The 27,952-nt window shown below is 41.9% G+C and overlaps 1 protein-coding gene across 2 annotated transcripts; it reads right to left on the bottom strand.

Annotated features, from left to right (window-relative positions):
• Positions 1 to 1,880: 1,880 nt before the first annotated feature.
• Positions 1,881 to 25,525, bottom strand: RB195_004073 (uncharacterized protein; the record flags this gene model as incomplete). 2 transcript variants are annotated; one of them, XM_064178557.1, is made up of 43 exons in its annotated part: positions 1,881 to 1,913; positions 1,983 to 2,094; positions 2,191 to 2,275; positions 2,342 to 2,437; positions 3,115 to 3,244; positions 3,305 to 3,490; positions 4,284 to 4,441; positions 4,566 to 4,680; positions 5,260 to 5,390; positions 5,519 to 5,657; positions 5,716 to 5,895; positions 6,487 to 6,637; positions 6,700 to 6,805; positions 6,873 to 6,966; positions 7,038 to 7,145; positions 7,242 to 7,369; positions 7,570 to 7,716; positions 7,817 to 7,987; positions 8,040 to 8,151; positions 8,208 to 8,336; positions 10,350 to 10,452; positions 11,314 to 11,462; positions 11,691 to 11,796; positions 13,957 to 14,030; positions 14,125 to 14,191; positions 14,248 to 14,419; positions 15,694 to 15,791; positions 15,860 to 15,972; positions 16,230 to 16,325; positions 16,401 to 16,472; positions 17,288 to 17,381; positions 17,436 to 17,560; positions 18,506 to 18,625; positions 18,688 to 18,762; positions 18,815 to 18,940; positions 19,997 to 20,131; positions 21,016 to 21,086; positions 21,159 to 21,297; positions 21,377 to 21,455; positions 21,516 to 21,649; positions 22,564 to 22,656; positions 22,999 to 23,097; positions 25,412 to 25,525. In XM_064178557.1, 43 exons carry the CDS (start codon positions 25,523 to 25,525, stop codon positions 1,881 to 1,883), a joined length of 4,965 nt encoding a protein of 1,654 aa, XP_064033043.1. The 2 variants fall into 2 exon arrangements, with proteins under 2 accessions (XP_064033043.1, XP_013298885.2); XM_013443431.2 differs by lacking the exons at positions 1,881 to 1,913; positions 1,983 to 2,094; positions 25,412 to 25,525 and having other exon boundaries at positions 2,121 to 2,275; positions 22,999 to 23,094.
• Positions 25,526 to 27,952: the final 2,427 nt, after the last annotated feature.

Here is a 27,952-nt window from a genome sequence, read left to right as displayed (position 1 = left end):
GCATTGGGAGTGAGTATAAAGAGATGCCTCTTCACTGAAGTCTGGAATTCGAAGAAAAAAGACCCAGGAGTAGAAGTTCAGTGGACAGTCTGATGAACTGACGTTGGGACCCTGTTTACTTCGGTTCCTCTGTGACTTCACGTTTTTGTGTTTCTCGTCTCTCTCTGGCACAACTGCTCGTCTTCCGGATTGCAGCATATACAGGAAAAATATCGAACTCCATGGACTGATTTTGATTTGTTTACATTCGTCAGACGATTTTTTCGGCGGGAATTTTTTCTGTCTGTTTGAAATACAGAAATGTTCTAAATGACGCTTAGCAATCGCATTTTTTTTCTAAAAAAAAAACAGCGGGATTTTTCTCCATTTTGGCTACTTGAAACGCGGCACCAGCCTCCAATTTGCTAATTTCCGCGTCTCACCTCGGAGGAAGGAGGGGATTCTAAGGAAGTACCAAATTACCAAGGACTAAGGATTTAACGTAGATCGTTTACTCAACTATTCGAGCAAATGAAAAATCAGAGCAAATAGAGAGTCCTCCGAAGAAATTCCGTACTAATTTTTCTGCACCTAAGAAAGTACGTTTCTCATTCCGAGATGGAACCATAACAAAGGCAAAGTTTGTGCGCACCGTACTTGCAGAGCAGTGGAGGCAACTACCCTGAAATGAGGTTTGAATATGCAAAAAAGGGGTGCAGTGAGCCGAACTTAGCTAACAAATGGTGCCGTTAAAAGCAACGGCTAAGTTGCAATGGTAGGTGAGCGCATAGTGTGGTAGGCTGATGTTCGGATTGTTTTCATTCGGTTCATCCTAGGTGTCGCTTCCTTGTGTTCCTTCTTTCTACCTGTCTTATAGCCCAAAATCCGGACCCGTTAGGTGTATTATGTATTCGCACATCTGACTCGATCCCATCAATAGTATCCACAGACAGACCGTGAGACTTTCCTTCGAACGATCTCGATCGGCGCTAGAGCTCGCGCTGCTAATTTTACCTACTTTATCATCTTTTTGGGCTCCTTTAAATGCTGGAATCCCGGATCGCGGTGATGCTGGTCATTTAAACTCATAGTAGACTGATTGTGGCACAAAACTGACGTTACTGAGACCCTTGCAACTTTTTGTTTTATTAATAACAACTCTTGATACAATTATCACGGAATAAAACAAAACGGTATGACATCGAACAATATACAGAAAGTATAAACGCCATTAATTACATAGGAACAAGAAAGCTTCAGAAAAAGTGCTATGCATCTACCCATGACTAGTAAGAACTGCAATTTTTCTTTTTTTTTATGGCGACAATGTAACTCCACCATAAGTTGTACATCTTAGAAGATGAATAATATAAGTAAACAAATAAGTGTTAGGTAAATAACGCAGCTAGCAAATACAATACAAACAATGGTGAATGAACAGCTTGGCTTCTTACAACAGTGATCATAAAAATCTTCACCATAAACATCGTAGAGAGATAAAGCACACAACCATTTGAGCCTTAAAGGCAGGTGGAGTATTCGTATACCGGATGGAAAACTATGGAGACTATGCAGCGCCGCACAAAGCTGGCGCGCTCCAGTCGAACTCCTTGTAGAAAATATTGCGCTGGAACGCCTGAAGCCGTATCTTCCGGGCCGTTTTTTGCGGCAATTAGGAAGAAATGGACGGAATCACCCTCCTCTCCATAGTCTCACATCCCGTATACGAATACTCCACCTGAAATCCGTACCCACCTCAGATTCGTGGAGTGATGCCTTTAAATACAATCTGGTCGGAACCACCTGAGATGATTTGTGGTGCAATTGTGCAACCGACGGTGCAGAAATGCGCGGTGGGACCCTCACTCAACTCCGCAGTTTAGCTGGAGCTAGTGAGGTGACTACAGCGAACGCAATCGTTTGCGGCATTTGCACTACAAGTCGAGTTATTTTTCTACCATACTCCGTTATACATAGTACATAGAGAACAAACAACGAAGTACCCGTAATGAAATGTGTAGAATACTCATTATTATGTGTACAGAAAAACTATTGTTGCCGATATTCATCTCTCCACATCGTCTCGTCCACAACCGATATTCATCAAGGTTGGGACTGTCAATAATAACCGAATGCTGAAGCTATCGACTCATGATGTTCTCATAAACTAATTGAGGTAAGAGAGCAGATATCTCTCTTCCTCGAGCAGACGTCTTAATGAGGGACTTTGCAGTGAGGAGATCTCTGAGTTCACATAGACTGTGCACTGTTCCACGTGCAGAAACAGTAAACCATGCTAAAAAGTCACTCGTTTTCTGTCGGTATTCCTAGATCTATAAGTTGAGATGATTTTTCAGCTTACCTCCACTTTTCGCTCCTGAACGACGACGAATAGACAAATCTGTTACACCGGTCTTTTCCACAATGCGTAACTTCATCAGCTGCTCATTTATATCTTCTAAAAGGAAAAAATATTTTCTCATCCTGTGCGATGTTTCTCCAGAAAATAGATCGCAATATTGGATTCATTTCACCTACAGGAAAAAGTGACAAGTAGAATGACCGCGATCCAAGAATACTAGCAAATGATTTTCTTGGGCGTTTGGGGAATTTTATTATTTATTTATCGACAACAAATACTGTCATTTGTCAATTATTTATTTGTTTATTTCTGCTTCCTGGCAAAAAATATAGGATCTTCTTTCTACTGAGGATACTGTTCTTGACAGTGAGATCATTAAATAGAAATTTGGATTAAAAAATCTTCATATTCTTTCCATCAGAACAGCGCAGCAGCACTGCCTTTGCATTTTTTGTAAAAAAAAAAATAAAGAAAACAATATAGTCCGGAATATTTAAAGTATATTTTTCTTTATTTCCCAGATATTCATCGAGATATTCAGAGGATTCAAACATCGATGAGGATGGATGATCTCATAAGATGCAATCACTATTTTTAAAAGCAAAGCAGCAAGGCACAGGTACGAAACTAAAACCGAAGTAGAAAGACTCGAAAGACAGCGGTCCCATCCAAATTATTCAAATTACATTTTATCGTAGTAAAGTTATAAAGTGTTATAAAGAATAATCCGAGGTCAGAGAAATCAAACTGTACGAAAGTAGAAAAGAAGAAACCTGGTAATTCTACAACAAATGGGTCCCACTCCTGACTTGATATATCTCTTGAGGGATCAATGTGTTCCATATCTGTCAGTTCTCCAAACTGCATGTTGAACACTAGATTATAATATGTTCTCACAGCTGCCTTAAAAAATGCAGCATTGATCAAACACAAAAGAAATAGAATACTTTAAAAAATATTTACTTCATGTATGGGCAGCCACTGTCCTCGCAAAAATATTGAGGAGCATCCCAAACTAGTAAAGGACAGATGTGGAAGCTTTCTGAACTCCCTCGACGCCAAGTACTCATAGAATGACACGAGCATGTGAACATACTGCTCACTGGTTGGTGCAATAGGCTCGTTACCTTCGATTTCTGCCCCGTCGAGCTATGCGAGGTGTATAATCCATCAAGATTAACCAGATAAATTAATCATTGGTGACGTATCACGAAATTGGCGATGCCAGGAGCGATGGAAAAGTGCAGTACAGAAGTATGAGCGTGGTAGTCCTCCAACGTCTCCAATTCAACTGATTTAACTCTAATAGCAGTAGAAAAGGGTAGGCGTAGTGTAGCGGTTAGAGGTTCCGCTGACTGCACGACCGTTCGGAGGTTCGAATTCGCGCTAGTGCTCACCAAGCCTTTCATCCCTCCGGGGGTCGATAAATTGGTACCAAACTTGTCTGGGAGGATAAAAAAACACTGACTTGACACATCGGATAGCTCCCGCAAGTCATTGTGTAGGCGAGTTACACGTTCGTAAACCTCAGACGATTCTGAATTGAAGTGGTGGCGCATCCCAAGCGGATTGATTAACGCCAGAAACTTTATCCTTTATTCTTAAGCAGTAGAAACTGCGGCAACCGCTCAACCGTAGGTCCGTTACAGATTGCCCTCCCTATATTAACACTTGTAACTCGCATTGCGTTCTTGAGAGTGGCAGTAAATATTTTGGATGAAATTATATCATTCTGCTGGATCCCTCTTCACATCGGTGATGAAGCGTATCGTTGGGGAGACGAAATCACATGAGGCCGCTGCTTCTCATGCCCTTTTCAGGATTGCTAGGAGGAATCGAGTTTTATTACGCTCGAACTCGCAAACTGCACCTTTACCATATCCATTCGTGGACAGATCCCGACACGTTCAACTTCGTGATACGCCGAAAGGACCATAATTACCACGTCCAACAGAGGTTGAAATATGTTCATAGAGCCGGCAATTCTACCAGTGGCGAATAAAACTAGTAGTATACACAAGTGTTCGAAGTGGAGACATCCGACCACCAAACGATTACGAACAGCCCACATAGCGACCACGAACAATATGCGATCTAACCCTGAAGAGAAAAGATCCGCTAAATTTGAAATTGTCAGATCATTGTCCAAAATAAGTCATTGAGTTATGTTCATTACAGTTATTCTTAAAGCAAAGTCACTCGAAGTAATCAGAAAATAAATCACCGGGATAACACTGAATGTAGCGGCGTAGATGTGAGTTCATAGCGACATACTGCACAAAGATACTCAGTTTCTCTTCATTCTGTTTGTAGTAGATATCCAGCTGAGATGAAAGGATCTGCAAAGTCGAAGCTGCTAGTTCGCAAATGACTGAATATAACTGATATTATTTTAAAATAAACAACCGACATTTAAAGCGAATGCAAGTTGAACACAGTCATTCCTACTGAAAGCTGGTGACAAACGACAGCACATAATCATACTAAAAACGCAGTAATTTGCTTGTCTGATCAAAAGGTAGCTAACGCGTCCATTTTCCTTAGCTCTTTGCTGAGTGATGATCTCTAGAAGTCACCACTACCAGATTGTCCGAGAATTTTCGACTCAACCTAATAATTCAACCGAAGAGTTTTAACGAGCTTGGCTTAAGAGAGCTGCGCGAGTAGGACGTCGTTCACTGAGTTGAACGATGTCCGGGTTCTTCCTTCTTGATGTTCGGGGATATTGGACGAAGTTAGTTAAGAATATCTTGATTTTGTCGATCACCAATAACTCGTCTTTGGGAAATTCCGAAGTGCTCATTGCGATTTCCAGTTTCTATTTCAAGTCGGGGCGGCGAAATGGTTCACCCTAGTTTGCATCGTTGAATGCATTTATCCAACATACAGCGTTCTGAAAGACGGAATGTGTCACTCACTTCGAATAGGGGAAATGTTGACGGACAGTAATTCTCATCCTTGACTATATTTCGCTGTTTCACCACGGCTAGAACATCGTATGCCAACCATGCAAAGGATAAAAGCAGTTCGCCGCTTTTTTTCGCCAGCTCTGAAATTTATTCAAAATAAACGTGGGACAACTTCACTGCACCAATTTTTCACAGAAATTTGTGAAAATTTTTGATTTTGAAGGCAAATCTTTCAGCTTTCCATGATGAAATAAAAAGCATAACTAACCGTAACATGCGCGATAGTATGCGACAGCTTTCTTCTGCATCCGCAAAGATGGATTGTTAGTGTGGTGATTCAGAACATTCCCTAGCACTTCATACGGATTACTAACTTGCTCCAAGCAGTTGGTCCACCCTCCAAACTCCTGAAAAGCACGCATGACGGAAGGTATTGCTGAAGAAAAGCTGCGAAAACGAAAGTACTTCGAAAAACTCCTCCCTGAAACTCCGGAAGAGTTCCGTGATCTTCATCTCAATGATATCATTCGTGGTGAAAAAAGACATATCGTCCTGATCGCGATCCGAAATGCGATGTCGAATCTCGAGAAAACAACCGGAGAACACTTCTGCTTCAGACTTAATGCTGTAGTGTTCCATTATGACCTTGAATATCAAGAGTAGCATGGAAGATGTTGTTAGAAATTCCAAGAAATTCAAGAAAACAACGAGCTTGTCAGACTCTTACTGGCCATAGCTACATGGATATCGGGGAGCTAGCTCTTAAAAAATTCCTAAAGGCAAAAATTAATCTCATTTTTCTTCTCAGAATTCTATTTTAAAAAATTACGAAATCTATGTACAGTGGTACATACGTTCTAAAAACCTAGAAATGCCAAAACCCCCGCTTTTCCTTTACTAGTTCCAATTAACAATTACAAAGTTAGCAGAAAAGATCTACGTCTGTGAGCCACGACGAAATCGGAGTCCTTGTTGGCTAACTCAAACTTTAAACATATTAGTTTGTCTCTCGCTTGGTATTGCTCAAGTACGCTTCTTATTCTTCACAACTCTTAACAAAAAAGGTAGATTTTGTGAGGCGCGACAGTTGGTAACTAAGATGCCCAAGCTCTTTTGTAAAGGGGGAGGGTGTAAAACATCTTCGACGTATTTCTCTATCGCCATAATCAAAATTTTCCATAACATCCAGGATTTAGACTCAATATGATAAAAACAGAGTAGCAAAAAGTTATATACCCGAAGCCGTCCGTTATAACGGCTTAGTTCATAATTCGCAAGTTCCAAAGCATCCGTCCAACCATCTACAACAATGTATTCGTCACATTCTAATGCAGGCCACCCTTCGTCTTGTGACATTTTGCGCACGTCATCGAGAGCTCTAATATTTCTGGAATTCGACATTAAGGTGTTCAATTTAATGCTGAGTGTTCTGAAAAATTAAAGCAGAACCTGTAAACACTCCCAAGTAGTCTTTCACTTCTGTATGATGGAAAGCGGAAATCGTTTGTGAAATGGTAGTCAGGCTGCCGTTCATGTTTTTCAGGCGGTTTGCCATCTGAAACCAACGAAAATGGGACGAAGAAAAGCATACATACATGAACAATGAATTTCTATACACTTACCCGCTGACCAGTCCCTGGTTAGAGGCGATGGAGCACGCCCAGTCTTCGGAAAATCTACCGCTTGAGAATATTTTCTTGCCAAAGCCCCGCAAATCTATGCATGTATATTCAAACAGAAAAGGTTACGAACACACAAGGAAAAACCGAAACGCTCGAAAAAATTACCTCCGATTTAACTCCGTAAAGATCCGACTGGAACTGGAAAGAATTGGCAATTACACCTATTGAATCTTGGATAATGTAGTTAGTGTAGAAATCCACCATTTCTTCACTCTTGAATAAATTGGTTGAAATAACAAGCAAAGAATAAAATCACAACAGTCACGGATGAATTCTGCGACTAATGTGAATTCATTTATTCCTGGATACCATTGTCTCTTTGTTAATGGGCTTTTGTTCCGCCTTTTCAGCAGTGTAGTCAAAAGCCTCTTCGCTCTTCTCTAACATTAATTCCTCGTCCCAAATGACTGCATATTCATCACCATCGAGATCTGATCCTAAACAGATGCTCTAATGATTGGGAGCGATCTCAGTCACCGCATTTCTGACTGTGATACACCATCAACACTATGTATGCCAATTAATTAACGGAAAGACCAAAAAGTAATCGACATCGTTGCCACTAGTTAGTTAATTAACTGGATAGCTTAGTTTCTACTAAAAACACATTTAACTCAATAATCACTGTAGTGCTAACCTGCCATTTCGTCCGGATGAGGTCGAGGCCCATGTTGTGGGAAAACTATCACATCGCAGAAGTGATGGAGATCGGGAACATCGATAGCGTCGAAAATCCGAACATCACCCGCTACCAACGAAGGGCTTTTGGTCAGCATAATTTTCCCTTAACCGTTTAGACAATTCCGAAACGGGAACAAGTTCATTAAGATTTTCCCGCAAGGATATGAGGCGATGAGTTTTACACATACGAAAGCATTACCTACCGGTCAGCACTTTCCTCGAGGCAGATATAGGAGGATTTCTCAGATTAATGTGCACCGTGTATTGCACAAATACCTGACCGTACTGCAGTTGCCCTGTTTCATCGAAGACGCCAAACATGGTTCTCGCCTTGTCATTTGGAATAGGGAACTGCTGTCTACGCATATGCTTCACTAAAAAAGCACCGTATCAAATATCACTCTTCTGGCGTCATAAGCAACACACCGATGAAATAATTGGCTTTAGCTTTCACCAAAGAACGAAAGAAGGGCTCAGTACTCAGACTGAATCCAGCCACTACGGACAGTCGATCTATGTGTATTCGTAGAGGGAGTTCCTTGAAAAAGCAATTAATTGATAGAAGACAATCATTTAAAAACAAGTAACGCTTACCTTTAGTGTATTTCTGCACTCCTTCTCGTACAGTAGCGATCGAGCGAGACTCCTTAAGTGCTCCTCGGCCAATTGTTCGATTCTGTTAGTCACTCTGATGTGACACTCGTGTGACTGCATCTCCGACACCTACCATTACTGTGCTTTTTGTTCCAAGGAATGCTATTAGAAGCACAAGTACTGTAGGGAAAACAAAAGCGCTACTGTCGTTCTCTTATTTTCTGATTTGTTCAAAGATGAAGCTAAGACGAGTCCACGACTCCTAAGAATTATAAATTAAACTTACAATAGTTTCAAATAAATAATAATAATAATCACAGAATGTCAATGTTAAGGCTTCCAACACCTTTTTCCTAAATATCTGGTATAAGAGCACCCACTACACTTCCATACATTCATCCCATCACCAATGCTTTCTATCTACTCCTCTATAACAATAAATCAGGAGCACGTCGTCTTCCATACGTAATTTCCTTCCTCACGATTTGCATACCTACCAATAGAATATTCAAAACGGTGCAGAAACCAGATCTTATCAGTGTTGCTTACTGGCGAATATTTTTTGTGGTGTACTGTATAAGAAGCTAAATAAGCAAAATAACATAAAAATGAAGCATCAAATTCTTGATTAATTTGATTAACAGTGACAAATATTCAGCACTCCTCCTTTTTTCTCCTTTCACTCACACTCAACCTATTATCATTGTTTCCGCATTGCAAACAATATAGATAGATGTGTCCATACATGAAAGAGTAAAATGCAAAATGTAGTCTTTTCAGCCAGAAAGAAGGATATTAAGTTGCTGCGTTTCAGGTAGAATTACGAGTCAGATGTTAGGCACCATTAAGTGTTACGAACGGAAAACTGCTTTAAAAGTTTGCCTTTGTGTTTCTGTAGTTACTTACTGTGTTGGCATGTGTCGAGAATTAATCCGTCGCCTTCCTTTCAAACCTAAAAGTGCACACAGAAATAAAAGTATTGGCAAAATGTTATGTACCATTGGATAGATAGTAAATTTTTGCCTTACAAGACAGTAGGAGATTAATTTTTTACTTTTCTAGACTCTTTTTTTCACGTCATTAAAATGGAGTATAAATATGAGAAAATGGAGCATTTTTGACAGCCTCTGCCTTCCGCATTTGAAGGCATCACCCCACGAATCTGAGGTGGTACGGATTTCAGGTGGAGTGTTCGTATACGGGATCGTAGATTAAGGAGAGGGGATTATTTCATCCATTTCTTCTTAATTGCCGTAAAAAAACGGCCCGGAAGATACGGCTTTGGGCGTTCTGGTGCGCTATTTTCTACGAGTCCGATTGGAGCGCGCCAGCCGTGTGCACACGCCGCACCTTCCGGGCCGTTTTTTACGCCAATTAGCAAGAAAAGGACGGAATCACCCACCTCTCCATAATCTACGATCCCGCATACGAATACTCCATCTGAAATCCGTACCACCTCAGATTCGTGGGGTCATGCCTTTAAACTAAATGTTGGAGATGTCGAAGCTGTTGTTGAGATTTTAACTGCATCACGAAGGCATTGAATGAGACATGAGAACCTTAAAAGGAACAAAAAAAACAACGTAAAGAATACATGCCATCGAAAAAACCTATAGAATGATGGGTAGGAGGCGTTGCGAGCGAGGAAAGAGGAATAAGTACGGAGAGTGCACCGTCGATTTATCTGCAGTGGTTAATTTGTTTGAAGAAAAAGATTTTAAAAAATTTCCCCTCATCTTACGGCAATCGGTGAGCCGGCATATAATCCGTTTTTGAGGTCAAAATTCTTATTTTTAAAGCGCTAAGACAAACGCCAGGTGGAGTTTTCAGGCACTGCTCTTTTATATAAAGCACAAATGTAATGTACAGTCTTATTGCCTCGACTAACCGAGGAAAAAATGATGTCAAAAACGCATTTTTTCCACTTCAGGCTCCAATTTAATGATTCAAAAGAAAAAAATCAATGAAACTGAGAAATCAGAACAATGTCGTAATGACCAAGAAATTTTCTATCAAACAGGATCTGAAACTTTGCCAATACTTCTTATTTCCATGCAGTTCTAAGTTTTTAGTTGAAGCGTTTTGATTTTGAACAAAAAGGCCACCGAATTATTTTTCAACCCTGAAAAATCAAATGAATACCTGGTCAAGGATAGATATGAGAGGCTTGTTCAGAGCAACGGCGGATGGACCCGAGTACTTCACAATCTCTATAGATTCCTTCTCTCCACGATCTGTTAAGAACCTAAAATGAAGAAGTCATCGAAATTACAACGAGCAATCATTACTGTTTAAAGCAACAATAGTTTGAAGTATCTGTCGAATGTACCATCCAGACCTTTATTTGTCGCTTTGCATCTCAATTTGCAGATAACCTACAGTGTAATCTCGAAGTATTTAACGATCGTTACCCAGAGAACAAAAACTGACCTTAACGATACGGTTGGTCTGCAAAACAGCCCTGCTAAAAATATTGGACGTAAATAATCCCAGAATCAACATTAGAGCTAAAAATAATAGATGGTGGACGAAAAGAAGAGATGGATCCTGCTATTCGCTTTCGCGTTCAAGGTCTTCAGACTATCTTCCAGATATTCTTTTTCGCATAATACATCGAAGTGAACACAGCTTCAGTGTTGCAACCTTACAGTACGCAGTATCAAGCACAAAAAAATATTAAATCAATAGGCGGTAGCAGGAATATGCGTAACAAAATGCGTAACAGCAAAATTTGAGCCATCTGTGCCGATGTACCAGCCATCAATTACTTTGGCACCTTGGTACGTTATTAAAACAATGAAAACATTTCTCTCTCCCAGTTCAATATCTGTTTCGCTGAACCCACACATACAGCAAGCACCACAATGACTCGTTTTAAATTACCGTTCTACGAGGACCTCAATATATCAAATCTAAAAGAGCGGCCCGTTTAAAAACGAATTTTGCCATCATGAGCCCTTATTTAATCTCTAATGATTTGGAAGGAAATATCTCTAATATCCTTGCTGGAAACTAGGACGAAAGATGTGTTACCCCCTCCAAAACATTTCTGTTTACTGTACGTAAATACTCCAAATCTGTTTCACAGCAGACTGATTCAACTCACTTGACTTGACTCTCTCGAAAAACCATTTTCAAGACCCAACTGCCAAAAAAATGGTCTTCCTTGCTTAAACCGTTGTTCACTGCCCAAGATGCGACATCATCTAATAACGGATTTACAGCTAAAACTCCTTTCATCCCACGAAATCGGAACTGGAAAAAAAGATTGTTAAAAAAAATCACTTAGTGAAAGATCGGTTCCCTCATGAGAACTGCTTGCACCGATCACTAATAGCTATCCTGAAAAATTCACTACTGAGAGAAAATTAGAACAGGAAACAATTTTTCCTTAATCCTGACATAATACTCAGAATTTCCTCGCATGCAAACTCCTCAGTTCTCATATAACATATTTCCTTTTTTTTCTTCTGAATAACACACCTGGAAGCAGCTCGGCAGACATTTCCCCAGCATCATATCAGCCGCAATTTGTTGCGCAAAACCCTTGCTCATCATACCAACTCCGTCACTAAATATGTAACTGTCCCTGAAATGTCGTAATTATGATGAGATGAAGAACGGATGATAGAAAAAAGTCGCTTCCTCGAAAAAAAAAAAACTACTCCGTTAGTTTTAACTGATTTCCTTGAGCTGTAGCCAAGATTGGTATCGATCTTTATTAAACAGCGGCTAACGTTTCGGCGATATCGCCTTCGTCAGAGCCTGGAAAACTCAAAGCCATTAGTGACCTATCCCCTCAAGCGCCTCATCACCCTACAGAAAGCACCCAAACGGTAAGCAAACTCAAACAGCAACACATAGGCTAGTACTTACCTCATTAGCTAGACTTGTTAACTCAGCAGACCACCACGTACCACAACTACGAGTCACAAGGGTTTTTATATAGGGACCTCACGGCCCGCCCCGTAGATCAAAACCCGCATAAGTCTTGATACGGGGATAACTCGTTTGTGATCGCAATGCACTCATCCTTCTTGTTCATTTTTGGACTTTTGGCGTTTATCCAAAAGGCCTCTAGCGTTCTGCGTGCTGTGATTTCGGGCTCGTAGGATAATATACGAACTTCTACCTCTACTTCGGAGTTTGGATGACATATTCTACGGTGTGCTCCAAGTGGGGTGAAGGTTTTTGATTTTGCGAGTCCGTCTAGATGCTCCTTGACCCTAATACACAATGGGCGTCCCGTTTCCCCTATATAATCGTCACCGCACAACCTGCACGTGATACGATACACCACTCCCGATATCATGCAATCACCCTCTCTGCCATAAGGGCAAACCACGCAGCTGGGAGTTGTGCAGAGTCGATCATACACACGGTTACGTACTAGCTTCTCCTTGAGGTTTGCTGGAGGTATTTCCACAACCCTCACGTCATTCCTTAGACCCGCTTTTCGTAGACAGCCCCGTACTGCTCTGCTCATATCATCAGATATATAAGGTAAACAGAAAGGGATCTTCTCTGGGCCATCCACTACGTTGGGTCTTCGAGAGGGATACCGTGCTTGTCGGGTAGCACCATCTCCAGCTGGGTATCCATTGGACATTGCTACTTTATGGGCCACATTTAGGCTCCCGAAAAAGCATGGTCTATAAATGTGGCCCATAAAGTAGCAATGTCCAATGGATACCCAGCTGGAGATGGTGCTACCCGACAAGCACGGTATCCCTCTCGAAGACCCAACGTAGTGGATGGCCCAGAGAAGATCCCTTTCTGTTTACCTTATATATCTGATGATATGAGCAGAGCAGTACGGGGCTGTCTACGAAAAGCGGGTCTAAGGAATGACGTGAGGGTTGTGGAAATACCTCCAGCAAACCTCAAGGCGAAGCTGGTACGTAACCGTGTGTATGATCGACTCTGCACAACTCCCAGCTGCGTGGTTTGCCCGTATGGCAGAGAGGGTGATTGCATGATATCGGGAGTGGTGTATCGTATCACGTGCAGGTTGTGCGGTGACGATTATATAGGGGAAACGGGACGCCCATTGTGTATTAGGGTCAAGGAGCATCTAGACGGACTCGCAAAATCAAAAACCTTCACCCCACTTGGAGCACACCGTAGAATATGTCATCCAAACTCCGAAGTAGAGGTAGAAGTTCGTATATTATCCTACGAGCCCGAAATCACAGCACGCAGAACGCTAGAGGCCTTTTGGATAAACGCCAAAAGTCCAAAAATGAACAAGAAGGATGAGTGCATTGCGATCACAAACGAGTTATCCCCGTATCAAGACTTATGCGGGTTTTGATCTACGGGGCGGGCCGTGAGGTCCCTATATAAAAACCCTTGTGACTCGTAGTTGTGGTACGTGGTGGTCTGCTGAGTTAACAAGTCTAGCTAATGAGGTAAGTACTAGCCTATGTGTTGCTGTTTGAGTTTGCTTACCGTTTGGGTGCTTTCTGTAGGGTGATGAGGCGCTTGAGGGGATAGGTCACTAATGGCTTTGAGTTTTCCAGGCTCTGACGAAGGCGATATCGCCGAAACGTTAGCCGCTGTTTAATAAAGATCGATACCAATCTTGGCTACAGCTCAAGGAAATCAGTTAAAACTACGTTTCAACATGCCGAGATTCAAAGACAGTCGAACATGGGCAATACTCCGTTAGTCTCTAGCTATTCCTCATAATAATAAAAATATATTAAAAAAAAAATAAATAAAATAAATATATACATCTATCACATACCCTGCTTTGTTGCATCCACCGACAACATCAGGTATGACACAATACTCACTTCTTTCAAAAACTACATTCGACTCCTTAACAAGCAAAAGCAATTACAGAATAAAGAGTAGAGCATTGTTAGCTTCAAAAAATACGATAATTAGTTAGACATGCGCAACTTCTGTTAACCTTGCTCTGCGTGAAGCACTGGCCAAGCCGCGCCATCAACTTGTAGATGTTTTCCATTCTTTTGAAGCTGAAAAAAACCCAGCTGACTGGCTGCATCGCATGCAGAGGCAACGAGCAATGCACCTCCCCAAGCTAAGACGGACATGGTCAATTTTCGGTTGCCATGTCGGTGGCGGTAGCTCTCCATGCTGATTTTTGTACTCCAACCATTGACGGTATGAGTACTTCTCCATGAAATACGCTCCCCCGTCTCGCATCTGAGAGTTGGAGTTGCCCAAATAGCCGAAATTTCTCCCTAGAAATAAAAAAATAGAATGGCTAAGTCGCAGTATCAGAAAGTTATGAATAAGTTAGCCTGCAGCCTGTAATAGTGCACACCAGAGTTTATATTTGATGAAAGACAGCATATCACGAATCTGGAGTGGTACGGATTTCCGGTGTAGTATTCGTATACGGGGTCGTAAATTATGGAGAAGAGTGTGGTTCCGTCCATTTCTTCCTAATTGCCGTAAAAAACGGTCCGGAAGATGCGGCGCCGCACACGGCTGGCGCGCTCCAATTGAACTCCTTGTAGAAAATAGTGCGCCGGAACGCTCGAAGCCATATCTTCCGGCCCGTTTTCTATGGCAATTAGGAAGAAATGAACGGATTCACCCTCTTCCCCATAATCTACGACCTCGTATACGAATACTCCAAAGGAAATCCGTACCACTCCAGGTTCGTCGGGTGATGCCTTTAACCCACAGCCGATTCAGAACACATGAGTTGTCTGCATTACTGTTTATCTTGGCAGCGGTAAAATTGGTTAAGAAAGCACCGACAATATATACAAGATGAATTTAAGGTGAACCCACGAAGTGCTGCATCAATTATTGAATAAGTATGTTATCAATGTGCATAATTTCTAAAGTTTTACCACTAAAAAACTAAAGGGTTTAGATTTCTGTAGGAATTATAACGAATGCAGATGAGCCGCAATAAAAGCAAATATTTCATCAGACATTCAAAAGAAGGAAGTGTTGCACCCACTCTGAATTTCTGTTGTGTCTTGAGAAGTCGTTTTGGAATCCAACTCTATCACATTATAACATTCCTTAATTGAGACAAACATAAGCCAGCAACGCTGAAAGCTTCTCATGCGGATAAAACCTTCAGCGTCGCTCTCATCACGGTCGAATCTCAGTCACGCCATTTACACCCGGAAAATTGAGTTGCAAAAAACCACAGAATGCAAAAATGTTGAAGAGATTTCAGTAGTGTTTTCTGAAAGTTGTACAGCTATATAGTATGTTTGAAACAAAACCCTAGAAAGATCTTCATGCTCAGGATGTGTGCGATCCACAGCTTTCATTGTTACAACCATCTTTCACATATGTTTTGAATGCATGAAGTGAGTCGTTTTTATTTACTTATCTAACTTCCATTACACCGCATGTGAAGAGTGTTCAATTAACATTATTACTTATTCAGAGAAAAGACTCTGATAGAAACGGATCCAAGCAGAATAATGTGCTGCTTTTAAGAGTAGCAGCAAATAACAGTAGCACAGGATGAATTACGCGCTCTCACCAGCTATTTCTATTCCCTTGATCATGGCATTCCTTAGCGTAGTTTTGATCAAGTATTCGGAAGTTTTAAATGAACGCATCGGCTGGTTGTCGTCATCCCTAGATTCAAAACAAGTAAATTAACCAGTAACAAGTGCAACCAATACAGAGCGAAGTCACGAATGAACCTGAAACTGACGCGTAGCACTCTTGTTCCGTCATGGTCGTACCCTCTCAACACCCGATTTGCCATTAAAGTTTCAGGCACCACGTAAATTATGCGAGTTGGAGTAATCACGAGCTGTAACGATTTACTAGAAGACCCTTAACCTTCAAATCTCTCGAAAAAAAATGTGAACTCAATTTAGTTGCTAAAATAAAGATAACGGAAGGAAATCCGCGCAATCACTGTTATGCAAGTAATCCTCCTTCTGCACTTAAATGCACAATTTTTAATCGTAAATCAAAATTTTCTGGCTAGACTGCATTTTCCCCTCATGAAACTCTTCCGAACATTACTGAGAAGAATCAACGATGTTCAACGAGTACTTTACCCACTTTTCGCACTTTCCGATAGCCAAATTTGTTCTCCTCTGGCGAAAGTTCTGACGTTATTCCTTGTTTGCATTCTTCTTCAAACTCATTCAACAGGGTCTGAAATAACTAGATTACTCTCCGGAATGAAGAGAAGGTAGCGCCGATGTAGAAGAAAACATCCATGTCACTTACCAAAGTAACAGATCCTAATCTTTTCTTTCCATCAATCATTGTGATAATACGCTCAAGAGCAGAGAGACACACCTAAGGTTAGAACCACTTATCAAAACATCCTACTAGGTGCATCCGCAAATTCAAAAAGTGAATTGAGGTATTTCAATGAAAAAAGAATACACTCCCATGTAGCATCACTGTATTAACAGTATTTCTTTAATGAAACCTTTTCAAAAATACGGTCTTGAACATCATAATCCGATCACTGTTCCATTTGCAGAGTTACCAAGAATGATACGAGCAGAATTAGGTAAAACCAGCAGCTTCGCGACTGCGAAGATGACCAAAAGCCAAATCACGCCAATTCGACCTCAGCCGCTCACGCAACCGCAATTTAATGAACTACATCTGAAGCAGTACGACCTCAACTGTGCAATCGTCGGTGTTGTTCCTTCAAACTTTCCGCATAAGATACTTGTTTTGAACTAAACTTGTTACTAAACAAGCCGGCGGTTTTGAAATCACGCGCACTGTGGTTGCGATGCGGGTATTGGTAACCTCACTCGAGCTGTGGAACTAGCGATGGTGTCAACTCGATGGCAACCGCTGGCTACAACGTGCTGATGTGGTTGCATAAGCGCAGCGCGGTGCAACGGGACCACAACATTCATTTTGGAGGAGATAGTAAACAGGATAGTTGTGTTCGGCAACTAGATAGATATACGCAATAATAAATACAAAGAACTAAAAATAACAATTTGAAAGAAAGTGGAAGATAATAGTCGCGCAAAAATTCTTAGAAACTCGCTGAAATTAAGTTTCACAATAAGGAAATTGAACGATGAGGAGATGTGACACAATCTTCAAAAATCATCCACTTTCTTAACAGCATAGAAAAGTCCCACTTCTCTATTCCTGAGGTAGCAGCAGCTCACAACAGTTAGAAAATCTCTCCATGTTGCTACATCCAATAAAAGCTGGTCCTTCACAACTGCACCTCTGAAACATGAAAAACACTAAATTTTTAAAGCAAATACTTCCCTACAAAAATACCTCGAAATCAAGCACTCGATGAGGTATGTTAGAGAGAACTTGCGCTCTTTCACGATATCCTTCACCCATTCAGGCCTGTCTTTGTATTTCGATCGGTCGTAGCTAACGTCTTCTTCTCTAACTGCCTATAGTACATCCAAGTAATTATCTACTGAGCAGTTTGCCAACGAGATTTTGGTGAGACCTCGTCACTCTGAATTACTGTTTGAAACCTCCTCGATTTCGCCATTCCTGGCGCTCTGTGATTTGGGGTCTATTTCACATCCACTTTCTTAACAGTTTATTGATACACCACTACCAAAGGATATCGCACAATATTTAGACCTCGCTCCCTTGCGCAGTGTAGCTTAAAGGCAGCACCAGGAATCTGACGTGGTCAAAGAATCTGTGGGAAAAGCTAGAGGTGAAACTGTAGATTGCAGGATCCGGCCGGGTTCCGTTTCTCCCTTCCCTAATCGTCATTTAAAAAAAAGCGGCGAGGGTCCTGCTCCGGCTTGAGTCCGGCTTGAGTCTCTACGAAGTGCGTTCGAACGCGCCTCTCCGTATACGTTCCGCTCTCCTCAGCAGCCTATTCTTTGGTTTTACTCGAATGGGATGGTGATGAGACCTCATTAACCGCTCCTCGACCGCTAGCTGGATGCGATGTGTACAAAGGTGGCGCGTTGCAAGTGAAATCGTCGTAAAAAACGGTGTCTTCCATGCCGTTTTTTACGATGACTAAGGGGAGATCGGATCCAGCCCGGATTCCTCAGTTTACAACCTCATCCCTAGCTTTTCCCGCGACGCCAGATACGTGGTATGCTGCCTTCAAAAGATATCGAGGTTTGGCAAAAATGGGGGGCGAAGTTGGATGAGATATCAGAGAACTCGAGCTATGGTCGGGTCAAAACGACATGAATCACGAGTGCATTTCCGGTACATTTGCGTACGCGCTCGAAACGGCGCGATGGAGGCAGCAGTTGGAACCGTGTTGGAACCGTCGCAAACTGCGGCGATGGGTGGTCGGATAAAGAACTTGGAAACTATTCAAGAAGCATCACAACACCAAAATATTCGGAAACAAAGCTTGCCTTGGCCAAGAATTTTTTGAATATGGTTTCTTCGGGTGATGTGGCAGCATTAACACACGAATTGTCCCTTGTCCAACGCGAATAAGGGCAGTTATCGATGTGGTACAGGACGTCGACCATCTACAATGTTGTGGTGGTCAGTGTTATCCATTATTATAATGTCGATACTAATATCGTAGTACCGGATAACTGGCAAATTCAATTCCAACACCGCTTCGCATGCGAAATCGAGAGAGAATTTCATATAAGGTGACAAGCTGAACAAATACAAACATGAGTAGTAACAGATGTGTTAATTCACTTCCTTACCTGCAACGACTCAAATTCAACTGCGAAGATGGGGCTGTCAGCAATAGCGAGATCATGAGGCACATCGTTTGCGGTGCGTCCTCTGCAGATAGTTCGCCACCTAACGCGCTTCATTCCATCTTTCCTCTGAAACTCGAAGCTATAATAAGCAGTTGTTCGAGAAAGTCATTGCTATTCATGGTCACAGAAATTCCCAAGCTCCGTAGCCAACAATGAATGATACGCTGCTCAGAGATCAGAAGAAAAACAAACTGAAGCCACTTTAGAAAGGTAAGCTCACCACTGTCATCTCAGTTCCCTGACATATCCCAAATGTTTTGCCTGTTTTCCCTTACAACGAACTATGAGCGCGAGAGAAAGGCAAAATTAACAGCTGTCGTTGAGCGTTGATAACATCATATTTTAATATAAAAAGTTCTTGTGAAAAAGGAATACCTGTTTAGAGGAATTTCAAAAGCAAATCATAGAAGAACTTTTAATTCTACACTTCTTTGGGGAGGGGGGTTCCAGCACAGAAGTCATTAGTTGTGATGACACAACTTTTTCCCTTGATTTTGAGTCGTGTCTGTACCGCAGCGATTGTGATCAGATTAAGTTAGACTAAGGGAGTTTTGCATAAGTTTTGCCTCAAGAGGCACCACTGTGATTTCAGTGAGACCAGTTTTTACCAATTCTGAGAGGATTTCAAGAATTTTTGCTAGACGGCGGCTGTTTCCTATCCATTGCGCGCCTTGGAATAAGCGGAACGTTGGGAACGGTTAAGACAAAGACCCCAACAGAGTTTCTCGTAAATTCAAAAACGGATCTTAAACAACGGAAAACACTCATTTTCTAACTTCTCTCGAGTCTATTCCTCTAAAAAATGCAAAGAAAACGGGTAGCTACATTGTACTGTACATTTGTATTCCGTCCCTTGAATTTAGTCCTCTGAGCGACGCACGCTTCAAGGAACTAAACCGCTGCAGCCGGTTGTAACTTTAGACACGAGCGCACACTTTTATCTGCCCAAAAAGCAGAACTTTATCTCAAACATGAATGGCGGAAGAATTTATAAAAAACAATAGTTTCTCCAATTATAACGGAACTAATGAAAGACTAACGAAATTGGGAAGAGAGAAAATGCAACAAAAAATTACAAACACCTCTAGTGACAACTTAGTAGAAACGAAAAGAGCAACCCACTTCGTTCAGGGAGCGGAAGCCTCTCCGCACAATGACAGGGCAGTTGAGTTCAAAATAAATACGTTTGTAGTTTTCATCATTAGTAGCTGGAGCTGTACAATCCACCACTATTCGACGTATGAAAGGTAGGCGAATCTGACAGCAATCTGTGTAGAAGATTGAAAAACAGAAAATCAAGAAAAACTTTTCCATTAAAACAGCAGCATTAATCTGATAGGGTTGGGAACTTGTCATGTTTGTCAACAGCTAGTTCTTCAATTCACACTTCTTTAATTACATAAAATGCTTAAGGCTAATGATCTTGAGGTCTTTTTGAGCTCTTAGCATACTGCGAAGTAGAGGGTGTTAGGATCTCTCCACGAATACATAGGGTTAGGGGTGTAGTTCATGAGCATGAGCGCTACAACGCTCAATTCCAAAATTGTTCAGAAAAACGACGTGGAAAGGGAGAAGCGCGCCGCATCTGCGAGTGAATGGGATGAACGCAGTGGTGCGTTATCAGGCGTCTCGTAGGAGGGCCCGATGCAACAAGGCCGTTTTCCCATTCTGCTTTTTTCCTGGATAATTGAGGGAAGTTGAGCGCGATCAGGATCGTGACCACAACCCCTATCCTATATATTCGTGAAGAGATCCCAACATCCTAAATTTTGCGATATGTTGGTTTTAAAACGACGGTGATCCATGATCCAACGATTCTACGATCCTCGGATCACATCTATAATGGAAATGACAACTCGAAAAATCCCAGCACAGCCGAATCCAAAAGCTTGTGATACCACACCACTGCGTATTATACATACTATCCCATAATAACGACTCTACTACAGGGAAAAAATACGAGTACATACAAGAACAAAGAAAATTCGAAACACCCCTCACAAATAAAAGAATTGGAGTGCGCAGAGTGTAATAGAAGTGAAATTACCCAGCGAAGAAACGCGAACGTTGTCTATGAGCGACACTCAGCGAATGAAAAACATTCAAACAAGAAAAACACATCCAAACACAAAGAACACTACCCCGATTTCGTAGTAAGCGATTCCATAGCACTTCTTATCAGAAAAATGTTGCTCAAAAGAGCGACTGGAACCTGCAACAACTAGGATAATTAACTGCACCAATCAAGCACGTCCATAACTACATGAAATATTGGACAACCTACTCATAGTTTCGCGATTCTCAAAACGGATATTTAATATTTCGCTTTGATCATATAAAAAGTCCGCCAGAATACATCCGTTCCTTTTCCTGCAACTTTTGCCACCACCTTTGTTATTGGAGCTCATCTTGCCATAAGAGATCTGAACATACCGTGTCGAACTAAACAATTAGAGATCACATCCAAATGAGGTCAGGGGACAAATATTTGAAACATCATACCTCCCAATGATTAAAAAACACACCTCCTTGTATATTACCGAAATAAACGGCATTTAGAGGGACGCACTTGTGACATGATCTGTGGTTACATCTATTTTGAAAGGCGAATGAACAGTAAGATATAAAGAAGCAAACTTACATAATTTTGGTGGAGAAATATTTCGGTGAGTGAATTATGAGAGTAGGATAAAAATAAAATGACAGCTGTGTTTTTCGTAGACTCCCGAAAAAGCAGAGAATCGTAGCAAGGAGCAAGGATGGAGGACTGTTCAACTAAAATAACTGAGTTCTGTTACGTTTTAAAGTATTCCTTACACTTTACATTTGCTCCTATCAACTCAAGAGGAGAGAGAGGAAAAGAGGGAAAGAGGGAAACAAGCTGTAATCAATGGAATAGGAAGAAAAATGGGAAAACGAGCTTGTGAAGCCAGAACCAAAACGGTGGAACTTTTAGTATGAAAACTTTAGAACAAGTCACTATCAGGAGAGAATGTTCCTCTAAAGTGAACGATAGAAAAGAGAGTTCATTTCCAGAATTGTTTGAAGTTTGTGAATGCAGCCTTAGAACGAATTGCTGATGCGACCCGATGTTTCAAGTCGAGCTCCCGAAGAAGTCTGGCACCAATTTATCGTCTCTTTATCTTTATCGGGGTGGAGGATTTGATTGCCACTAGGCACGGTTCCGAATGCAGCCGAGCCTCTTACTGACTGCGCCACACTAGTCCCTTTTCTATTAGTTAAAAAATGGGATGGAGAATTTTTCTACGCCTTTAGTTTTTAAGCTTTGAAAGACAGCTTTCAGACATTCAAAAGCATGTCAAGTGCAACATCGACAACATAATTAGGGGTAGTCGGGTCAAAAAGACATGGAACTCGGTGCAGCTGCGTAAGCGGCTGCGATAGGAAATTCGCGGTGGAGCAAGCGATTGTGATCGAGGTGGAAACATCGTGAACTGCAGCAATCAGTGGTGCTTGCAAGAATTCTCCCTCAATCCTAACCGTTACGCTCCACTGCACCGCTCCAAGCCGCTTAGGTATCTGCACCGAACTTCAAGTCGTTTGAAGCCGACTATAGCATGCATGATGGCAATATGAGAGCTGCGACAGACAAAAATCAATATATAAGACATTCACGAGCTCCCAGCACAAACAAGGTATGCTACGGAAGTAAAAGGAGATCGACATACTTCATAAACTACCACAACTAGCTGCTCACAACCTGAATCCCGAACGACAATCGGTGTTGGCAGCTCGAAATCAAAGCCATACTTGTCGAGGATCTAAAGAGAAGTTAATTATAAAATATACTTGCCAGTTGCCAACACTTATGTCTTCCCGAATGATTGCAGTGCGTTCACGGTAAGAAACTCTTTCTTGCCTGACACACCCCTCACCTCAATCGGATGTAAATCGCGAATGAAATAGTGGTAAACATAAATATCGACCCTACCCACATGCAGCCCATGTCGATCTCTTCGAAAGGCTGGGTCACACCCCCTTCACAAAACCTCATTTTCTTCATTCGACTGAACACATTATCACCAGCTATGGACTACATTATAACTGGTCTCACCATGGAACATATGAAAAAAAAAACTGACTTTAAGTAATAGAATACTGACCTCATGAAACCGTTCAATTATTAACCGACCACGTTTTGAGGGGAACAAATCATCCAGCGGATCCGGAATCTCTAACTTAATGCGTCCAAGCTCCATTTCCTGGAATCTTCGTACAGAAATTGCACTCGCTACAACATCGATTTTCATGTGTTCAGCAAAAGAGGAAATCCCCAAATATGGTAAGTAAAAGGATATCGAAGTTGTAAAGTCCCACCGTAAGGAAGCTCCTCAAATTATTTGTAAACGGGACCACGGATAAAATACGGCTGCTGCCTGCTCGGCACCTATGATTCGGATACGAACCTTTTGGATCTGTTGCAATCCGTATCATTAGAAGCATAGAATAAAGTAAAAGGTATAGTCGGGTCAAAACGACATGAATCACGAGCGTAGTTGCGGTGCATTTGCGTACGTGCTCGAAACGGCGCAGTGGAGGTAGCGGGTGGAACCGAGCTGGAACCGTGGTGGGACCGTCGCAAACTGCAGCGATGGGTGATACCAGTAAGAGCTCCACTACTCTCCTAACTACCACGCTTCGTCGTACCGCCTCGAGAAAAACCGCGTACGCAATTGCGTACGCGTTTCATGTCGTTTTGACCCTACTATAAAGTCAGTGGGCCATCAATCCATTTGGGGTGCGCTAACGCGTTCTACTGCAATTCGTAATTGTTGAGGCTTTGGAACTCGTGTTGGCCTTTACAATGACTCACGGGGGCCAGCCAGTGATCAACTCAGTGTTTTTATTCTCCCAGACTGATCTGGTACCAATTTATGGACCCAGTTGGGATGAATGACATGGTTGGGACTAGGGCGGTTTCAAACCATCCACCGTGAGGTTACAGCGGACCTCTAATCGACTGCGCCACACACGTCCTCAAAAGCATAGAATTCGAATACAAGTTCTCTTTCTGTTTTATGCAGAAACAGCTGACCCAGGGTGCTTTTGTATACTTTTCTGTGCTTTTTTTGTATGCTTTTGTATACTTTTTCTGTCGTGCTATCGAACGATACGGCTGAACTGTAGTTGGGTAAGGACTCAACTGCACAATAGCAATTCTAAGCATCATAACTAGCTGTCAGTGTCATGTGAAGGTGACTTGAAGACTTCAAAATCGAATACTTATAGTTGGGTCAAACAGACATGCGAATGCAGTTGTGGTGCATTTGCGTACGCGCGGGAAACGGCGCAGTACAGGCAGCAGTTGGGACCGGAAATTGTAGCGACGAGTGGTGCCACCAAGGGTTTCATCACGCTCCTAGCCGCCACACTCCACCGGAGCGCTTCGAGAGAAGCTGCGTACGCAATTGCGTACGTGCTTCATGTCGTTTTGACCCTACCATATAGTCGGGTCAAAACGACACGAAGCACGGCGCGGTTGCGCAGCGGTCAGGACCGGGTAGGGTACTCTTGCTAGCATCACTCGTCGCTAGTCGTTTTGACCGATTACAGTTGCCATGCTGTTTTTTTTTTACCATTTTGCTTCATTTTGTTTAAAACATTCTTGCCAGTCCTACCACCAACTTGAGGTCAGACTAGACCTCGGGTCAATTTGATCTGCAATAAATCCTTTGGGCCTAAGAACATCACTACCACGTTATGAACCCGTTTTATAGCGTTTACTGAGAAGTCCTGGTACGTCGCTCCCTTATATTTCCAAAGCTCTCTTTTTTACACTGTTCCCATAGCATCATTTGGGATTTCCTCGAAGAGTCACTTACCATATCAAACGAATAGTGCTGATGTAGATAAACCTGGTAGTTAGTTCACTGAGTAGTTGTCCACTTAATCTCCAAGTCCTCTCTTCTTGAAACCTCGGCATTTGATAGTGTATTTATGTTTTCTTGTTATGCCAACAAGGTTTAGGTGAAACTTTTTTATTGGCCTGACGTTTCGACAAACAAGGCGAATCTTGGTGACAATCTTTAAGAACGCGGTGGTTTACCAGCCCCGCTAGTCGGTGAAACTGGCCTTTGAAAAAGACGAGTTTGTCGAAACGTCAGGCCAATAAAAAAGTTTCACCTAAACATCGTTGACATAACAAGAAAACATAGATGTCCACTCAGTTCGTTTTCTAATTTAAGTTATTGGTTACAAAACAGTGACAAGCTCCTTTGCAACACATGCTTCTATAAAGCACTATCCGTCTGATTTTGTGAGTGATCTTTCAAAGAAATCGTATTCTTTCTAGCTGTTAGGCGCAGAATGTGCCGCGCTTGAAAGACATCCCCATAGTGTGTACAAACTCCAAGAAAAACAAAGGTATATAGGGGAAAATGAAAGTAATCGATATGTTACTGGGTATTTTACGCAGCAAACCTTCAAAATGACAGTATTTACGTGACTATAGGAATAAAGCTTCTTACCTAGTAGATTAGAAGTAAGATTAAGTTGTTTAGATTATCGAATAAATACCTTTACAACAAATGGAAAGGAAAGGTAGAGGCAGCCAGAGAGCGCGGCAGCACGTAATCGAACGCTGCGCCGCTTGCGTGTCTTTTGGTATGAAATGACAAATGCTAGATTCATTATTTTGCACTTTCGATGCACGTGAAATCTGCACAGTATGCGAAAGAATCTAGCAAATGAGTAGGACCCGCTCCACAACACTTTTTTCGAGTAGAAATATTCGCTCGAAATCGTCACCATCGTGTTTTATCAACTATGTCTTATGCGTTTTCTGAACACTACTCAATCCCTATAGTGATGGAGATCTGCGTATCTTGTTCGTGTTCTTCGTGTTTTGCGAATAAAAAGGAACCAAAACAAAAAGTGCAGTTCACGAAAGGCTGCGTCTAGACACCGATCAATAGAATCTGACTCACTCGTTCCAAGAAATAACTTCTTTGTTGTGGAACGTAACAGAACATACTATAATATAAAGCGCAAATTTCATTCTATCCCTTGCAACCGTCTGACCCGATTCCCAATAGTGCTCAAAAATCAAATGAACTTGAAATCTCACTAATTAAACCACTTCATAGTGAGCTGGCTATGCCGCTCACGCCACAAACGCCCCCACTGTACATCAAACAGAAGGTATATCGGGTTACAATAGATGCCGATGATAAATAAGGGGCGTGGTATAAAGTACCGTTCGCTATTATGGTTACTTTCGTGGCATGACCACTTGTACCCTCCAAGTTGTACTCGTTACTTCGCTCATATTAAAGGCATCACCCCACGAATCTGAGGTGGTACAGATTTCAGGTGGAATATTCGTATACGGGATGGGAGACTACGGAGAGGGGGGTGATTCCGTCCCATCCGTATCTTCCGGGCCGTTTTTTACGGCAATTAGGAAGAAATGAACGGAATCACCCCCTTCTCTGTAGTCTCCCATCCCGTATACGAATACTCCACCTGAAATCTGCACCAGCTCAGATTCGTGGGGTGATCCCTTTAATTGCACCATTCTCTGACTACTGTACAACAAACATAGTCCACTGAACCACCGTTTCGGTCTGTTCGGTCTTTAGGGTAATAAAATCCCTGAGTCTCTAGTCACCCACTTTATAGGGGTAAATTGTGCAGGTATTCGAGACAGCATTTGAGTGGCGAAGTGGAATGGGGGAGGAGTGGGGGAACAACATGAACAGCAACACTTAAACGACTGGTAATGAAGAGCGAGACAGTGCGAGGAAGAAGTGGAACATTGCTAGAAGCGGTCATCGAGTTCCTCCCATAACCTAGATATGGACAGAATCTCATTATTCGAGGTAGTCATCGATGATGGTGACCATGAACATACATAGCTCGCCGATGATGACCCTCAGCAACCATCGATTTCGTGAACTTTTTTGGATTAACGCTGTGAATCTACCAGTTAGGGTTTATGAAAGCGACAAGAATCAAAAGTCTGACTACAATTGATTGAGAGTGCAGGTTATGTGTGGCTTAGATAGTAATGTTTCGCTTGTGGAAATACCACCGAACAATTTAAAGCTTCAGGTAGTTCGCAACCGCTTGAACGATATCATCTGTGCAGCATCAAACGATATTATTTGTCCCACTGGTAGACCGGGAAACTTCATGAGATCCAGTGTAATCTATCAGGCCTCTTCACAAGCTCTGGCGACGAATGTATTGGAGTGTTGGGATGATACGGGGCTGGTTCGTTTTGTGATCGCAATGCACTCACCCTTCCTATTGATTTCTGGACTTTGGGGATTTATCCAAAACGCTTCAAATTTTCTTAGTGATATGACTTCGGACGCTTAGCATAAGATCTTCTACTTCTATTTCGGAGTTTTGATGAAGTATTTCGCGGTGAACTTCGATAGGGTAGAAAGTTTCACTTGTGAGCCTATCTAGACGCTTCCTTACCCGAATAAACAGTTTCTTTTGTGCATCATACAACCTGCACGTGATACGATAAACTAATCCCGATACCTTGCAATCAGCCTCTCTGCCATATGAGGAAATTACGCAACTAAGAGTAGTACAGGGCCGGTCACACACATGACTACGTATCAGATATCGCATGAGTTATCGCTGAGATTTGCTGGCGGTAGTTTTATGTTTCTACGGATCTCACAGTAAACCCTCACGTCATTTTGTAGACCCACAAAAGACACGCAAAAAAATTGAAACGAGAGTGAAAAAGCTGATGTTTGTTGCAAGTGACAACACAGTCATATGTGAAAACACCGCCAGAATGTTCTGGAAAGAATGAAGGCTCGATCGACGACAGCAAATCAAAGCAAATCTGACTCATTAAATAACAATTCCTCATCGAAGTTCCCCGACAAAGCTTGATAACTGGAAGAAACAGGAACACCAAATTGCAGCAAAATGTGTTAATTTCATAAGTTGAAGATACAATAGCACAAAAAAAGATGCTAAATCTTCACTCTTTTACACAAACAACACCTCTAAAACCAACTAGACGAAGACGGCAACAAACTAAATTAAATTCTATTGCATCATACTCCATCTTAGCTTGAACGGAAATAT

Source organism: Necator americanus, chromosome I (assembly GCF_031761385.1).
Source record: "Necator americanus strain Aroian chromosome I, whole genome shotgun sequence".
NCBI classification, from domain to species: Eukaryota; Metazoa; Nematoda; class Chromadorea; order Rhabditida; family Ancylostomatidae; genus Necator; species Necator americanus.
This window is presented reverse-complemented; position numbering and strand designations above follow the sequence as displayed.